This window comes from Henckelia pumila, chromosome 4 (assembly GCF_033568475.1).
Source record: "Henckelia pumila isolate YLH828 chromosome 4, ASM3356847v2, whole genome shotgun sequence".
NCBI classification, from domain to species: Eukaryota; Viridiplantae; Streptophyta; class Magnoliopsida; order Lamiales; family Gesneriaceae; genus Henckelia; species Henckelia pumila.
Window position 1 is genome coordinate 132,666,577 of NC_133123.1, and position 18,190 is coordinate 132,684,766.

Here is an 18,190-nt window from a genome sequence, read left to right on the forward strand (position 1 = left end):
CACAAGGTTGTGTGTTAATTGTAAGCAGATTCTTATATGAAAATTTGTTATAATAAAATCTGTGGCATATGTTTCTCTTTAAATAATAAAATCTGTGGAATGTTTTTCAAACATTATTTTTTTGAAAGTTTTTTTCTATTACTGTATCAAGTTACTAAATACGAATAAATTGTTTTAACAACTTATTATGTCGAGCCTAAGAAAAAAACTTATAAGTACATATTTCACAGCCGATAAATGATAATTAACATCTCCGCATTTGGGTAACAGAAACAGAGTTTCGACCCCTACTCTCTAGCCAACATCGCCCGCAATTAACAATAGCATTCTTCATTATAGCTCACCACAATCCTCGATTACAACAGTAGACGATGTAGTACCTGACTGAGAACCAACATTCTCCATCTCCTTCACCACATCATAGCCTTCCACAACTTTCCCAAATACGACGTGTTTACCATCGAGCCAACTTGTCTTTGCAGTGGTTATAAAGAATTGTGAACCGTTGGTGTTCGGCCCAGAATTTGCCATTGATAGCAGGCCTGGCTCTGTGTGCTTCAGTTTGAAATTCTCATCAGAAAATTTCATCCCATAAATCGACTCTCCTCCAGTTCCATTACCTCTCGTAAAGTCTCCTCCTTGGCACATAAAACTTGGAATAATACGATGGAATTTACTACCCTTGTAATGCAATGGCTTCCCAGAAGCTCCAACCCCTTTCTCCCCGGTGCAAAGGGCTCTGAAGTTCTCAGCAGTTTTGGGTGTGCTGTCCGCAAACAGCTCCATCACGACACGCCCAGCTTTCGCCTTTCCGATCAAAATGTCGAAGAATACCTTCGGGTTCTTCATCTCTCTGAAATTAGAGGTGTAAAAAAGAAAAGACATTACAAGTTTGCAATGCTTAGGCTGGAAGCTCATCTAAAATTGGATGGTTTAGTCATCCAACTTTAACAGCCCTAAGTTTGTAAAACTTCGGCGAAATTATAGAAAAAACAGGATGAACAGCGCTACAGCGGCAATGCAGCATACATACTAAATTTGTATGTAAAGTAAACTAATGACATGATTTACTAACAAGTTGCCCATTTTCAAATTCAACACTTCACCCAAAAAAATACAAAATCACGTAAATTTTTTTAAAAAACGTTGTACTGAGAATAAGAATTATCATTCACGTAGTCAAATCGCATACAACACCACATATTATCACAAATTCATACACCAGATCCAAGAAAAATCCCACCGAAACTTCGGGAAAAAAGTTCAAAACATTTTTCCCGAAACCAATTCGTCACATGGAAAACAAATGTTCATCCGATGTTAAATTCCTCTTGGATGAATCAACATTTAACATCAAGAGGATTACAAACTACGGAAGATACAATGAATTTTAATGTCGCACAATTTTTGAGCCCCACAGGCTTCTGGAAATCAACACCTATGAGGCCTTCGATATGTGCTGCCACACATACAAATCGATTGAAACTCAAATTGAATGCGGCAAACAAAGGGATTCTCACCTAAGACCTTTGTCCTTTGGTGAGTGATGCAACTTTCGTTTTTTGCTTCTTCAAATGAACAGACTGAAATGGCTGCTGGCCTTAACACTTATAGGGTTTTTCTAGGGTTTTAGACTTTATAGTATGCTGATTTTGCCATTACGCCCCTCCCTTTCAAAGTATTTCGACATCCCTCCCATAATTGAGTCGGTGAGATGGAGGAGAATGGTGATTAAGAAAGTAGACAAAGTTAAAAAAATGTTTTTTTATTAACAAGGTATTTGGATGGCCATTTAAATGCTTAAAAAAATATTTTTTTAAAGTTAAAATTAGACCTTTTTCAAAAGCCAAAAATTGTAACTTAAAAAAATACTTTTTTTTAAAAAATATCTATCAAATTCAAACGGACCCAAAGTTTTAATTTCTCTACCAAATCAAAAAAGCAAACACTTATATGAGACTGTTTTAAGGGGCATGTTCATGCAACGAATCCGGGTCGGATTAACCCTCTTTTTAACCCGTGAGATTCAAGTATTCAAGTCTGAACCCTGATTCTTGACTCTATTTTCTCCCAATTTTTCGCATTGGCCTACTTATTTTTGAGCTTCCGCAATGGCCTACTTTCAACCGACAAGATCGCTGCTATTTTCCCAGCTTCTCAATCGCTTCCATCCATCTGAAATCTCTGGCTACATTGAAGAACAAAGATCGCTGCCATCTACTGAGAAGATCGCTGCTATATTGAAGAACGAAGATTAAATCGAGGTCAAGATTTCATTTTTAAAAAAAATCTGAAACTCTCTCCCCGTATGATGTTTAAATCGATTTCATTTGTCAAAATTAAATTTGTTGTATGATGTTAATATGCTGGAACTGAAATCTGATGCAAAGCTTTTGGTTGTCTTTTGTCGATCTTTTCAAATGAAACTCGCTTCCCGTTTGTTCTTCTTGTTTTCAATAAAATAATTGCTTGAGAGACAGGGAAAGGTAATTGATTTTGCTTGTTGTATTGTGGGTTTGCGTTGGCTTCCTCAGAATTCTACTAATTTTCTGATATTTTTCATTCCTCCTAGTTGCTGTCAGTTTAAATTTTGGATTAAGCGTGATTCATCAGTCATGAAGAGCACGATTCATCAGTCATGAAGGATCAGAATTCTGTTATGCATTTGCAGATTGATGCTGATCTTTTTATGTAGGCAGCCTTTTTGTTCCTGGATAGTTTTGATTATATTTTTGTTACTCGTACTCTTGCCGGTTTTTTGCTTTGTTGCTTATCTATGTGTTGGTTACCTGTGTAGTATTATTGTTTTTTTATGAGGTTGGTTCATTGGCTTTCAGAATAAATTGTTGTTCTCTTTCATCAGATGTGATGTTAATCTTTTGCTAGACACACTTTGCCACGCTCTCAATTCAAACTTATGCATAATAGTGAAAGCTCTAGACTGTAACGCAGCTGTAGCTGGCCGGGATGCTTTAGCCAAGACTGTTTATGCTCGACTGTTCGATTGGTAGGCTGAATATTTTATGGATCGTTGATACAGCGCTTGATTAAATTAATTACATGAATGTTGGTCTGGACGAGTTCTATACGTTTCAGGCTTGTTGACAAGACTAATAGATCAGTTGAGCAAGATCTGGACTTTGAGATACAAATTGGAGTTCTGGACATTTATGGGTTTGAATGCTTTAAGTTGAACAGGTAAATCATCATTGATTTGTTTTTTTCCCCCATTTGAAAACACATACTTGTTAATTCCTATAATATCTGGACAAAGATTGAATTAGATTGAAAAAGAAGAGCTAGACCAAGCAAGGAAGACCATTTATATGTAGTATTAGCTTGAATAGCATCAATTTGGTTGTTTTAAAAAAAACCCGGGAGCTGGAATATTGAAAACTTTAAGCAATTGACTGAATGAGCTTCTTTAGAATGTCATCATGTATGAGGAAAAATCTAAAAAATGCTTCATTCTAGCTGTTCTTGGTCGATTGTTTTAATAATTTGCTAGTCTTGGTCTAGACTGTTGCCTTTTTGGTGCATAATTGGTATTTTGGAAACCAGATATCAGAGCTCCTTTATCATGTTTACGTGGTGTACTTGCAGTGATAAATGAAATCAACAAGAGAAGTCATTATTCCATTGGTTTTTACCATTTAGCTTGGAAAAAAAATATATTTGCAGACTTGATATCTCTGTATATGATAGGTGTAGAAGCTGCAGAATGCAAATATGAGAGCACTCGTCGTTTCTGTTGCTATTCTTAAACGCAAACCCCCAAAAAAAGATGGGGCCTTTGTGTCTCATGAAATGAATACTTCTGATGGCGAACTGGATTCTGGTTATGTTTCTTATCTTTTTAAGACGTCACATACTATTCATGAAAACATTCCGGGTTTTGCATCATTCATCTTCTAGCTTTCTGCACATGCTTTCATATCTCTTCAAAATCTGAAATGATGCTGGATGAAACAAGAAAGCTCCCTTCCTCTCATGTTCGATTCTCTCTGAGTTATCCTTAACAATATGCCTGAACTCATTCTCGTGAGATAAATTCCATGGCCAGACAACATCCCGAGACAAGTGATCTGAACATCCGAAATCTTCATACCGTTGCATATGTTGATTATAACTACTGTGCATTTTTTAGATGTGAAGTGCAGAATTGGCGGCATCGTACTCGAATCTTGTGCCATAACCAAACAAATCCACATCCTTGCACGACTCTACTTGTTCTTGATCACCTCCCCGGAAGCCATTCTGCTCTGCCCATATCTCAGGACTGGTTAAATAATACATACTTGGCTTCTGTGGATTTGCTCGTTCTGTAAATTTCACCAAATTGATGGCGCATGTTGGAGTATCATACTCTGTCTATTAATGACGCAACCAATTCAATTGTATGGACATACTTGCCTTGTAAATGTATCTTATAGTTATGTTTTCATCAAGGATTGAGATTCTATATATCTTTTGCATGTGACCAAAAAAGAAATATCTTTCATATAAATAAATAATATTTTTTTATGTCAAACTTACATACGATAAAATTATTATTTTTATCTTAAAAATTAATATTTTTAACATAAAATAATATTTTTTAGATAAAAAATAATACATTTATCATTAAAACTAATATTTTTAACATAAAAATAAAATACTTTTTTTTTCAAATTAACATATGTTAAAAATAATACTTTTATCATAAAAAATAATATTTTGACCAAAATAATAATAATTTTCACAAAGAAAGTAATGCTTTTTATGTTAAGCTTAAGTACTTTAGAAGTAATATTTTTCACATAAAAATTAATACTCTTAACATAAAAGATAATATTTCACATAAAAAATAATTATGTCAAATTAACATACGTTATACGTAATACATTTAACATAACTCAATCTTCAAAACATTTATGAATGTGGTCGAGTGTTCTGAGACAATTTCAAACACAAAAATTTATTCTAAGTGCCATCTTTATTAAATTATGAGATTTTGTTTCTTATTTATTCTTTGAACCAAAGAAAGAACGAAAACATGTCTAGCATATCTATAATCCAAATCGCACACATAAATAAATGATTAATGTATCTTCTCCTACAAAAGGAAGAGCATAAAAAAGAGATGAACAACTACTAAAACACCAACAATTTAATCTTTGCTCTCCATTCTTGAAACATTTTACTGTATTCTCTTACTTTATACTCTCGTCATTAGTCCTTTAAAGCCAGAGGACTATCGAATCCTGCATCCAAGATATCATTTAGTTTGGCATAAGTAAGTTTTATGGTGTGATCATTTGAGAAACAGTAATATGCCAAAATTAGCTCAGGTGCAAAGGAACCATCGAGTTTTCAGAATCAAAGCCGCATTATAAAATCAAATTAATCATTCAAGGTACAAATAAAAATAAGAGAATAATAAGTTGCATCACGAGTAAATTGAAGTGCTTCACCTACATTTCAAAAACTGAATGATTTCATCCAGACAACAATACCAAATGCTGACTCAATGTTATTCATTCAAGCTTGTGATTTCGCGCTCTAGTACTATGTAAGAAATCAGTTTTTCAGAAGTTTGGACAGATAAAAAGTACCTCAACAATAGTATTTACACTTAAATAATGTATGAATACTACATCATTAGTGAGACATCGATAACTTAATCTTCAGGAAAAATGCATCACAATTCACAAGCTCGACTTGTAGTTGATAAAGATTGAATATTACAAAAACATAGGAGATGTGAAAATCAGAAGCAAGCAAGATTTTATCTTTTTACGAAATGAGGAATCTTGAGACTTGAATGGGCTGATACACCGTCTACAAAACATAAATTTTCAAGCAAACCTATTGAACTCGAATTTCGTAACGAGCTAGAGCCAAACATAGTACCACCTTCGGACATGACACAATAAAAATCAATTCCTCGATCCACTTCTCACATCCAACTACAGTTTTAGAAACAGAAAAACGAGAAAAGAAAAGAAAATACGACAGTAGGAGATTTATACAAACTCTTCAATTCCTCAACCGACTTCTCGCATCCAACTTGTAAGTGCACCGGAATCCATAAATACCAAACATAAACATCCCAAGTTGTAAACTAACCAGAAGGAAAAAAAAAACTCTAAAGCCACAAGTAAATTAAAAAAAAGATCAAGCAATGCTAAAAAATTTGTACACGTGAGTAAATGAAAGACTAATCAAGAAATCACAACAAAATTCAATCAAAAAGGAGAAAACCAAAATCTAACACCATGCGCCAGTGCATAGTTAAAAAAAATCAACCAAAAAATACCAAACGATCGAGCTTTTTAGGAAACACAAAAACCCAATTTGACAATCAATCACAAAGATCAATAATCGTGAGAATCAAGCCAAGATGGACAAAAAAAAGAAGGATATTGATAGTTCTTGAGCTTCTTTAAAAACATCACTGAATTTTCTTTACCCAATTTGTCATGCTTTATCTCGAATGCTGCTCGACATATGATCCTATTAGTTAAAAAATAGGCAGCCTGGCTCAAGTTTATCACCTCGGACGAATGAGATTTTTCCATCATGTCTTCAAGACACTCTACTTCATCTCCGAAATAAAATCGATGCTTTACAGTATGAATTAAATTTAAGACACTTCATGAGCGCAAGCAAACCATTTTTTTTAATCATTGATACACTAAAAAAACCTATGCTGATGCATAACAAACCATTAAATGTTTCAAATACCCAGAAATCCTTTCACTCTTACGATTCACAAGATTTTAGTAGTGAAATGGAAAATTACACATAGAATATGCTATCCAAACTATGAAAACCTGGAAAATTAATTGTAAACAGATATAAACTAAACCTTCGAGAGCGGATCGATAAGCAGAAATCTTCATCTTCGAAGTTGTCGGCGAGCTTCTCACTTTGAACCTATCGAATCGAGATGGAGCGGCGAGTGTGAATCCATGGTTTCCTATTGATTATGCGATGTGGCGGCGATTAAGAAATTGCGATGGAATTGGGGCATGAGTCAGGCGACAGATTGGGGATTAGAAGATGGGGGTGAGAGGAGAGATTAGAACAGGGTCCAGATGACAATTGGACCGGGTAATATTTTGCTTAGATTGATCCGTCTCATGGATCCGTCCCACGAATCTAGTTTCACAGTAGTGTTATTCAATCAAAAATTATTTATATGTGTACAATAGTTTTATTTATAGACAAGATTTTAGATATGAAAAAAATAATACAATAAATAGAATTCGTGTTGTGTTTAAACTCAATCATATTCGATATTTATGTGTAATTTGGTTCGATGACATCCTAGTTTAACAAATAAAACAAAATTAATAAAATGAAACAGAAATAAAGAGAAAAAATTCACTATATTACTACCAAATTCATAGAATCACACTCTACTTCATATATATAGTTAAAAAAAATCATAAAACGATCTATCACATTCACATGATAACAAATAGATGGCAATAGGACGGGTTTCGCCAAACTTGAAACTCGCCCCGCCAAGAAATAAGACCAGACCCGCCCCGCATCAAACCCGGCGGATCCAACCAAGTCATGGACTTGAGTTTCAAAAAAAAAAAAGAACGTGTGGTGTGTGTGCTAGAATTAAGGAGGTGGATTTCATATTTATCACACATAATGTTAAATTGAGTATTCGAAATGGATCATTTAAGTTTGATGAGTCATGAGTTAGAATCCTCCTACAAGCTATTGCTCATGACTTCATGAGACATTAGAGACAAAGACAAAACCCACTGAAATCAGCAGTCATTTTCTAAATTTTTAATCAAAACTAGAATACAGACGAACATCTCTGGTTACAATCCAATCAATGTAGGAGATTATGCAACACATAAACTAGCGTAATATTTGAAATTACCATACTGTACAGTTCACCAGAAAATTTTGAGTGACAAACTGCACAAACGAATAAACTTTTGTTTATTAGGGATATAAAATGCAGTAGGGATATAAACGAAATCTACAAATATTTAGTGATATAAACTGCAGAATAAACTTTTGTCACTAAATATTAGCGACAAACTGCACAAACGAATAAACGAAATCTACAACTGCAGAATATTTAGGGATATAAACACGATTCCGCTTTAACTTTTTAAGCAGGAGACCATCACTTCGTCGCCATTCTCAGGAGATTGGAGCGTTCCATGAGCTGTGCAGTCTCTCCGTTCCACTGAATGCAGAGTAGTCAACTGCATGGTCATGTGTTGCTCCATAAAACTGACCGCTACCTACTGTTTGATGAGGAGAATTATCAGGCGATTGGAAGTTTAAAACGGGCGCTGACGTGCCAGCAACTGGAGATGGCAACTTTCTGGATGCTGCATCACCTTTGATGCTTCGCTTGGGGTCGATAAGAAATGTACCAACAATTATCTGCCATGCGTAATAAAAGATGTGTTGACTGACTAACCACACAATCACTCATTTCAATCACTGACGAGTGAATATAGTGTATTTAAAAACACAAAAATTATTCTTTCAAGAAAAAAAAAACACAAAAAGTATCTTTTATATAAGGTTCAAACCAAGGGCATCCATAGCCAATTATTCAGTTTTTAAACCTAATCAACACCTATCAAACTCCCACATTAAGAAAACCCGGTTACATGATGCAAACTCTGAAAATATCTATCAATAGCAAATATATCCTGCACCCAGACCTACTCCACTGTCATTCTGTCTGGGTAAAAAAAATTTTGGACTATGTCGTGGACATTAGGTTTTATCCCGTCTTGGTTAAAAGACGACGTTGTGTAAATTTGGTTGGTTTTTAATGAGTTTGTTTATCTCAAAAAAAAAAAAAAAAAATTGGACTGAAAACTCTGGTTAATAGCATTCTTACATAAATTTTTAACAAACTAATCAAACACCACAAATAAGATGAATAAAATCTGGCGAAAAATAATGTGAAATATGAAGAGATGACACCTTTAATAACGCAAATAATGAAGAGATGACGCCTTTACCGTATTTTTCCTAAAATTTATGCAGAAAATGAAATGACAATAGTGAAAAAAGTGAATTATTTGTACACCAAAGTCATAGATACACAGAGAAACATCCCATGCAGTTTACATATGGCATCATACATTAAAACTTTAAGGTATATAGAAAGGAAGCAATACAATTGAGACCATGGAAAATACAGTTGTTGACGACAACAAAATACATGAACAATCGCAGAGTCATAATCCAACACATTTACTTTTCCCACCAACCTATGAATTCATAATATCTGCATGGAATTACCCCACTTACAAATTTTTTGGGAGCTCCTCATTCCTTCTAGTGTGTTCTCACACACAATATGAGCAGTTGCACTCAAGAAAAGAAAAAGAGAAGTTAAATCCAATCCCATCCCGATAGGAGGTAGATGACTGGAGTTGATAGTCATTAAAGATAAGATTTTTGTTTTAGCAAATCTTTGCTGTCAAGTTCTGAATCAAATCAGGATTTAATTCAATTTCAGACCCGTGAATAAAGAAAATAGAACAGGACGTGACAAAAAAAGAACTAGAGATATCATCCTCGAGAATAATCATTTCGAAAAGTTACCTGAATCGGGCCTAAGGCCATCAGGGGTCCACTGACTCCACCACCAATAATCTGGCCATCAGAACTGGACAAACACACACTAAGTCCTCCAGTTCTCTCTCCACCTTCAGCGCGGGTGAAAGATCCAGATAGAGAAAGGATGTCAAATTTCCCCTGAGAAATTTAACCATGATAGATATGTTTATCATGTAAGATGTAAAGCACTACAGACAAAATTATTACAATAAAGTTATCTGTCAAACAAAAGTATTTAGACGATGAAGGTGGAGAATAATGTTTATGAAAGAAAATATGTTTACCTCATAGGAAACACTACCACCAGAGGTGGCGTGCTGGCACAGAGTTGCATGAGATACTGAACCAGATGCTGAGATAATGCAAATTTCGCATTTACTTTGTTTCATAAACACCATGATTTTTCTATTCACATCCTATCAAGAACAACCAGCCATGTCAGGTTGCAAAATACAAAATGTGCAGGCAAACTTTATGTTCTTAAGGAACTGGTTAAGGCCCAGGTCCAGGTCCATGCCCTAAACCCTTTTGTTAAAAAGGTGGAAAACATCGACAGTATGAAAATAAAAGGAATAAAACTTCATCAATTGTATAAATGCAAGTGAAACAAGCAAAAGCTATAACGCCTTTCAAAATTGAGAAAATAAGAAACAAAGAGAAAATAAACTTTTACTCAGACCACAGTGTAAACCACAGCCTAATTATAAAATTAGAACTTCAGAGCAGAAAATAAGTAATAAAAGGTAGCCACAAGGAGACTACACCACTCACTAACTGGAGAATACCCAAGTTCAATAGAGACTCTGGATGGGAGAATCGCTTTGTGACGCATGTTATATTGAAAGATGATATGATGTGTGACAATGAGTTAAGTTGAAGCAGAAAGTAACAGCAAAGCCATATGGTTGGCTTTGATATTAATATCTTTCCTGATTTCTCTCCAGATCCATAACTTTAATTACTCGGTCCTTTGTTTATTCTTGGAAATAGGAAAAATGTACTTTCTAATATTCATGTGACGTAACACTGTTGCAAACTCGGACTAAATAAAGCAAACTCATGACTGTTTCTTGACTATGAAAAAATGATATCAAGCTCCTGTAACTAACTCAAAATAAAGGAGCTCGAGCCATGAGTTCAGATCGTGTTTACAAAATTTGATCATGAACATGTGCTCAAATTATGAGTTTACCTCGTGAGCCTGAAATCACGACCAAGTTCACAATCTCTATGTGCAAAAATAATATCAATATTTTGCATAATAATCTTATTATTTATAATACTAAAAAAAATTCTGTTTTATATCATCTATATATAAAAAAACATTTCAAAAAATACTTTTGAGCCACAAGCTTATGAGTAAGAATTTTTAGTTGAAGCTCAAAAACCCATTAGTTCAATTAAGCACGAATTGAGCCAGGTCGAATTTTGACCCTCAATCGAGCCCAACACCGACTCTGGTTAGATGAATGGACAGTAAGATGTATCTGAGAATAAGTTAAACATCTCATTTCCCATTAAACAATTTTGGATGGTTCTGTCCATTTCAAAATTTTAGTTTGTAAAAACACCATTATTTGTGACATGTGGAGAAACTAATAAGATACACAAGTACACAACATATTCCATGCTCAGTATTGAATCAATCTGACATAAATAAGTGGCGAAGTATATGATAATAGCTCCAGATATTCAAGACAATGAGTTAATCAACCAGTAACTTTAGTCTGATTGATTTAGGATCACAGCAATTAAAATCTCTTCATCTTAAAAATAAACCCACTTTAAATATTCCAAAATTGAAACAATAACATGCATTCATCCTGGAAAAATCCATATCTTGACTTTTACCACTTTCTTTGAGGAATGAAATAACTCACATAGTCTGATTTTGCACTAGCATAAAAAAAAGTGTGGAAGTTTCTGAAATCAATATTGAAAAACATACTTCTCCTGCAGACAGGGTAATAATGTGAGGACTGAAGCTTTGACCCACGTCGCCTACATCATCAAGATAAAATGAGCAATGTGTGAAATGAATAGCTTGACACGGTAATGTACAAGGCCTGGGCTTGTTATAATGGCAACAAAAAGAGGATGTATAATATAAAGTGTGATTAGGAAAAAAAAACCATATATAGCAGAAATACCATAAAAAAATAGTCAGTCATCGTCTAAAGAAGGGCAATTGGTTTTATTACACATTATTTTAGATGTATTTAGAGGCTTAAAACTTTCAAAATAGATTATAATAATTTTATTACAAGAGAGTGGTAGTAATGGAATGATATAAATTATTCCAGCAACAGATAAAACTTCCAAATAAGAAGGCTATGACCTGCATGAATTCGATTGTCAAATATAAATCCTACATCTGAATCAATTAATCAAACAAGCAGAGACTTTGAATATTTACTTGCAACGCAAACTAAAGTAATGTCTCCTCAAACTTAGAAAGTGAAGCTCAAGGAAAGATGAGCAGAAAACAGCATATAAGTTTCTAAAAAGTTGAAATAAAAACAAAAACTTATATAGAGGTCAAAGGGCGGGGTAGCTCCGAGAACACAGTCCATTTCAATTCAAAATATGCTTGGTTTGTAGAGTGCCCAGAAAATAAATGAACTTCGAAGTTTTTTTCAAATTCCAAAATTATGTTCTAACCGAACAACTAAAAGATATCAACCAGGCAAGCACATATGACATAACTTTAGATGATTACGCGTATTCACAAATGGTGATTCATTTTAGAGCACTAAATTACTTTCTTGCTGGTTAAATGTAAACAAACAAGCACCGGGATATAAATATCTACTTGTGCTGTATCCCAAAACCAGATGAAATAGAAATCACACCAACAAATTTGACACAGATGACATTGATTCGGATTGGAATGTCATGATTGGTAATTTGGTACAATAATCCATTTATCTTTGGTACTAGTTTAAGTGCCAGTGAACAACATGCATCGTGCAATTTAACATCATCAACAAAATGTACACATAATCCAATTCACATCATACATGCATGCGTACACATTAAAAGCGCACACAGAGTAAGAGAGAATATAAATACAGAGAGCAGCGAGCTGAGATTTCTTCGAGGAATGAGCGGCAGTGCCAGGAGTGACGCCGCTACTACCAGGAGAACCCGCGTCTTTTTTCCTCGCGGAAGCCACTGCGGCTGAGGAAGCCGAAGAAGAGGTGCGCTTGGCCGCCGCGGCTTGCTCGGGGGTACCGTACTTCCTCGGCCTTCCTCTCTTCCTCTTAACGGTCTCCGGAGTCGAAGGAATCGCCGATGAGGGGACCGAGTGAGGGTAAAGTAATCCATTCGACGGCGCGACGGCGGTGGACGGCGGTGTTTGGTGGTGGAGTTGAGGGTGGTAGTAAGAGGCGAGAAGTCCGCTGCTGCCGTCATTAATGTTGGCTTCCATGAGGAGTTGGGATTTTTTTTCCGTCCTGTGTTATTTTATTATTTATATTTATATTTTTAAAGATTATCGCTGGTTTTTTTTTTTTTTTTTTTTTTTTTTTTTTTTTTTTTTTTATATTGGGGTTTTACAAATTGTTGAACCCATCAACCCAAGACCTCTCCTAATTGTTGTGCCACTAGACTAACAAGCCTTGAGAGCTTATCTATGCTAGTTACATGTACCGAAATTTTTGGTATATCGAAATATTCGGTACGGTATCAATATAAAAAATTTTATACCGTGATTTTCGTTACGGTATATAATATGCATTGTTTGGTATGGTACGATATGTCACCCATCGATGAAAAGTGTACAAAAATTTAAATATATTCTTCTAATATATGATATTTGGTTACTAATAGTTTCAGATCTATTACAAAATTAAAATTTTGAGTGACATTGGAACATATTTATTAATATCAAAAGATTATCCTACATACATGTTTATGTACAAAATATTTTATATTAAAATACTTGTTCATTATTAATCAGTACATACATTGATATTTTGAACATCACGAAAATTAAGAATTTGTGTGCATTAATTTAAGAAATTTGAATACAAAATATTTAATTTACGTATTGATTTATATATTTATGAGATCAATTGTCTCAAATTGAGTACATAATCATGATTATATTTTTAGTTTTAGAGAGATGAAATATAATGCAACAAGTTTTATGTCTAGAAAATTTGTTTTTATACCATATTTGAAATAGTTAATACTGAAATTTCATATACTTGTACTTTATTTCAATTTTTTATACATATGTTTTACTTCGAAAATGATTTGTGAGCCCAGGGAATGCAAACACATTTTTTATGAATCAGAAAGTGCAGGAAAAATAAAATTATGACATATACGAGATCCTAATCAAACATATGATATGAGGATTTTTTTAACCAATTAACTCTTTAAAATAATATAATAAATTGTAAAAAGTTTGATAAAATATTTGGGGAAAATAAAAGACTTTTGACGATCAATATTTAACCTCATTCTTCATTCTAATATGATCTCAACATGTAGAGATGTCAAAATAGAATAATGGAACAGGTCGACTCACAACCCGTCACAACCTATCATTAGGCGGAGCAGGGCATGCTGACCATCTTTTAGACGGTTGAAAAAAAACACACCTATTTTAAGTGGCAGAGCGAGCCAATCTGACGAGTATATGTGTAATTTTATGGGTTTGGACTGTCGACCCACAACTAGCTGCAGCCCACCAATAAACAGGACGGGGCTGATCGACCTGCTATTTGGTGAGTTAGGAAGTTGTCAACTCAATCCACTTATTTTGTATGACGGGACAGTTTTAACCTATTTTGACACCTCTATTGACCAAGATTAAAATGAACAATCAATGTCTATATTATCATGACGAAGATATCTCTTTCACACACTTCGATATTGTTCGAACGTTAAAAAAGTATGGAAGATGCTAATACTTTGGAATGTTATCCAAGTTTCCTCATGGCTCGTTTATTAATATGCTTTGTTGGGTGAAAAAACAAGGAGTTAGTGACATATCTAGAGAATTTTGTATTGTATTGGAGTATAGGAAGTAATTGAAACATGAGAGTTTTTAAGGAAACAATCCGTTAAATTTATTGGTTGTGCAACATGCTAATTATGCTAAGGCGAGTTTCCAGATAACTTATAATCTTATATGCATTTGAGCTCGGTCCACCATTTAATAACTCAATGCTCTTGGCAGCCTCACATGTCCAGGCAAATCAAATCAATGTGGACGTTGTAGTAGCTGATTCCGATGGCCGCCTTGGCGTGATGAACATAGTTAACAAGAGACGTATCTCCAAGACGCTTCACACCTTATTAATCAGAGTTTTTTGTGATAAAGAAAAGAGTTTCAATCACAATACAAAACAAATTAAAAACAATATTGTATTGTTGATACATACGCTTAATTTATCATGTCATTCAAATTATTAAAATCATCATTCTTACTAAGTCGATGAAATTTTTTGTTGAAGATATCATAAAAATGTTATGTCGCACATTCATCTTCTATCCACCATCATTGTAGGAACTAGGAATGCCAATGGCGTGGCACATGAATTAGCTAGATATAACTTGTTTGATGAGAGCACCATACATATTATGGGTGTAATTTTTAATTTTTTTTAAATAAAAAAAACATCCATTATATCAAATACTGTCATCTTTGGATCATAAAAGACAATCACGAAGGCAAATATGAACAACTCAATACTTGAATTCAGAGACAGAACCACATGAGCTAACTTGTGTGTAACCTCATTTGCTGACAGCCCTATATGCACATGGAGATCCCTAACATCGAAAGCAATCACCCCCACCGATCTAAGATCTTCTAATGGATTTGTAACAACTTGAATCGCTCTAATGGAATCCGAACATATGCATATATTTGACAAGTCTTTACTTGAGCAGAAATGTATGTCAAACTGAATTGTGGATGACTATGCTCCTACCGACCCCGAATGCCGAATAGAAAGCTTTCATTATTTTTTATGTGCATCTTTTGAAGTCTCGTAATATAGATCCAACACTGAAATTACTTTTAGCCTCGTCAAAACCTACGTTAAAATCCAATCTTAAATGTTCTTGTATTGATTTTAACTTTTGATCCGGGCACCAGTTGGATAGCAATCTGACCTATCAAACTAGCCAATATCAAACTAGCCAACTTCGAAAGAAATCCAACAAAGCAATAGCCCACCCAATTTGGATACATGTCATCTAATTCACAGAATTATTCTATGCTACGCTTGGAGTAATTCTCCCTTCATGATGTGATCAAATTACAACAATTGGATCATCAACACGCATGTCAATTTCCATAAAAATATAAGAGTCCCACGTGATCTAATGATATTGAAATAAGGGGAAAAACACTCCGAATGTAGCATAGACTTACCCCTGATGCACATTAGAACGTGTAAACTTACAAGTTTCCAAAATAACAAATTTTTTTTAATATATAAGTACGTGAAGTTGTAAAAATTAGGGGTGAGCATTCGGTTAATTCGGTCAGAAACCGAACCGAATTAACCGAATTGCATTTTGGTTAATCGAACCGAACCTAATTTATACTAAAACCGATTTAACCGAAACGAATTAAAAATCGGTTAATTCGGTTAACCGACCGAATTAACCGATTTTTTAAAAAAAAATTAAAAAATTAAATTTTTTATAATATTAATAATTTAAATATGATATTTTTATCATTATAAAAAATATATTGAGCTTAAAAAATTAAAATAAGAAAAATTAAGTAAAATATTAAATATAAAAACATTTAAAATATATTATAAATTATATATAAGGCCTAATAAAAAAATTTAAAATTTAATTATTTATAATTCGGTTAACCGAATTAACCAATTTTTTTTTAAGAAAACCAAAAATCGAACCGAATTAACCGATTTAACCGAAATTTTATAACATAAAAAGCGAATTTCCGAATTAACCGAACCGAATTTTCGAATTGATTCGATTCGGTCAACCGATTTAACCGAAATTTTATAACATAAAAAGCGAATTTCCGAATTAACCGAATCGAATTTTCGAATTGATTCGATTCGGTCGGTTAATTCGGTTTAACCGAAATTTTGCTCACCCCTATTAAAATTTGATTTTCCGTGTGATTTATGAAACAAGGTTGCATATATTAAAAAAAAAAACCCATTTCACTTGGGCTCCTTTTTAATAAACTTTTTTAAAGAACCCATTTGTAATAATTATAAAAATTTATCATTTATAATTTTTAAATTAAAACACGAACATTTGAAATATTAAATTACATACATTTGTATATATCGAAACAACCGAATTATAAAAATAAAGAAGTTTTATATGGAAAATCTGATGTGAAATTAAATTTAATATAAAATTAATTGAATTGAAAAAAAAATCATTTTATTTGATTTGATGTGTTTTTTTTAATTTGTTCAACTGATTTCTTTACAAAAATAAAATAAAATAAAATTGAATAAACAGAAATAATAAAACATTCGATCTAATAATATGATCTCCATTTCGTCATATCAAACACTGTATGTGAAAAAATCAATTATTTTATATATGCATGTTACAACAAAAATTATGAAATACAAATTAGTTCCTCGTATATTAGGGAAAACTTGCGTGCTGTCCTTCTCCGGAAATATTTTTCACTGCTTAAACTAGGTTTACTCTTCCACATGTTATGAGCATGATTTATGCATAAATTGGTGACGATAACATCATTTGGACATATTAATTACTAATTAGTTCCTCTTATAATTTTAATTTAAACAAGGATTCAGATTTAAGCCTATACCTTTTATTGCAATACATTTTGTTATGTATAAATTTATTTATTTATTATTATTTAAATAACTTAACGAAATCTGTACACAATTGTATTTATAGTTTAACCTTAATTAATTAACGTGTCTGCCACACTATATTTATAATATAAGCACGTCCAATTTCAAATCTTGCCAAATGTTTATTAGTTTTTTTGAAGTATTATTACCAAATCTCGATCGAGTCTATAGTTCTGCGGCCGATGAACTTTAAGAGATGAGATTGATCGTGTTGTAGGATTTTGAAATGGTGAGTTAAACTTATGATAGTGTATCACACGTGTTTTGCAATATTAACAATCAAATGATACTATCAATTATTTTAAAAATAAATATGCGTTTGAACAATTATTTTATAAAATCGTTTTCACAATTAAAAAATAGTATGCTTCATTTTTTTTAATCATTGCTATCAATTATAAAAACATAAAAAAATACATCTAATTTGTTGTTTAAAAATTAGAACAATTCTTTAAAAAAAATTTTTGAAAACGTTTTATAAAAATTTTGTCCCAACATATTTCAAATGGTCTCGAAGTCTTAACATTTTTATTTTTCAAAACCATACCCCAATATTTCTCGAAAGCACTAAAATAAATAAAACAAATACGTAAACCGGTCGAACAGAACCGGGAGATATTTTCCCCAGTGTGCAATAAAAAAGGTGAAAAGAAAATGGAAATATGCAATATATATATAGATATATATATATATATATATATATATATATAATCAGTCACCAGACTAGCTAGCAAGAA

General features: G+C 33.1%; 3 protein-coding genes and 1 long non-coding RNA gene across 10 annotated transcripts; 1 reads left to right on the forward strand and 3 right to left on the reverse strand.

The window, feature by feature from the left end:
• Positions 1–162: 162 nt before the first annotated feature.
• Positions 163–1,654, reverse strand: LOC140894347 (peptidyl-prolyl cis-trans isomerase CYP19-3-like). The gene is made up of 2 exons (XM_073302843.1): positions 1,521–1,654; positions 163–853 (listed from the first exon to the last, which is right to left on the reverse strand). Exon 2 carries the CDS (start codon positions 847–849, stop codon positions 334–336), a length of 516 nt encoding a protein of 171 aa, XP_073158944.1. The 5' UTR covers positions 850–853; positions 1,521–1,654; the 3' UTR covers positions 163–333.
• A 408-nt stretch (positions 1,655–2,062) lies between these two features.
• Positions 2,063–4,464, forward strand: LOC140864331 (protein OPAQUE1-like). Of its 7 annotated transcripts, none has more exons than XM_073268450.1 (5): positions 2,063–2,264; positions 2,573–2,691; positions 2,864–3,007; positions 3,097–3,198; positions 4,148–4,464. In XM_073268450.1, exons 2-5 carry the CDS (start codon positions 2,639–2,641, stop codon positions 4,326–4,328), a joined length of 480 nt encoding a protein of 159 aa, XP_073124551.1. In that variant the 5' UTR covers positions 2,063–2,264; positions 2,573–2,638; the 3' UTR covers positions 4,329–4,464. The 7 variants fall into 7 exon arrangements, 3 of the variants coding, with proteins under 3 accessions (XP_073124551.1, XP_073124552.1, XP_073124553.1); XM_073268451.1 differs by having other exon boundaries at positions 2,887–3,007; XM_073268452.1 differs by having other exon boundaries at positions 2,063–2,691; positions 3,706–4,464.
• A 561-nt stretch (positions 4,465–5,025) lies between these two features.
• Positions 5,026–7,114, reverse strand: LOC140894348 (uncharacterized). Its single transcript, XR_012153791.1, has 2 exons — positions 6,851–7,114; positions 5,026–5,243 (listed from the first exon to the last, which is right to left on the reverse strand). It is a non-coding gene; the product is annotated as an uncharacterized lncRNA (long non-coding RNA).
• Positions 7,115–7,816: 702 nt separating this feature from the next.
• LOC140864472 (AT-hook motif nuclear-localized protein 14-like) lies at positions 7,817–13,047 on the reverse strand. The gene is made up of 5 exons (XM_073268673.1): positions 12,679–13,047; positions 11,555–11,607; positions 9,891–10,022; positions 9,592–9,744; positions 7,817–8,409 (listed from the first exon to the last, which is right to left on the reverse strand). The coding sequence occupies exons 1-5, from the start codon at positions 13,034–13,036 to the stop codon at positions 8,161–8,163; spliced, it is 945 nt and encodes a 314-aa protein (XP_073124774.1). The 5' UTR covers positions 13,037–13,047; the 3' UTR covers positions 7,817–8,160.
• Between the last annotated feature and the right edge of the window lie 5,143 nt (positions 13,048–18,190).

What these genes read in the sequence shown, in the direction of transcription:
- LOC140894347 (XM_073302843.1), bottom strand. Translation starts at nt 849, where the DNA reads ATGAAGAACCCGAAGGTATTCTTCGACATTTTGATCGGAAAGGCGAAA.
- LOC140864472 (XM_073268673.1), bottom strand. Translation starts at nt 13,036, where the DNA reads ATGGAAGCCAACATTAATGACGGCAGCAGCGGACTTCTCGCCTCTTAC. An exon ending in TTACCCTGTCTGCAGGAGAA is followed by an intron (nt 10,023 to 11,554) that starts GTATGTTTTTCA and finishes TGTTCTTGATAG; the next exon opens with GATGTGAATAGAAAAATCAT. An exon ending in GTGGTAGTGTTTCCTATGAG is followed by an intron (nt 9,745 to 9,890) that starts GTAAACATATTT and finishes TAAATTTCTCAG; the next exon opens with GGGAAATTTGACATCCTTTC.
- LOC140864331 (XM_073268450.1), top strand. Translation starts at nt 2,639, where the DNA reads ATGAAGGATCAGAATTCTGTTATGCATTTGCAGATTGATGCTGATCTT. An exon ending in ATTGATGCTGATCTTTTTAT is followed by an intron (nt 2,692 to 2,863) that starts GTAGGCAGCCTT and finishes CTCTTTCATCAG; the next exon opens with ATGTGATGTTAATCTTTTGC. An exon ending in TATGCTCGACTGTTCGATTG is followed by an intron (nt 3,008 to 3,096) that starts GTAGGCTGAATA and finishes TATACGTTTCAG; the next exon opens with GCTTGTTGACAAGACTAATA.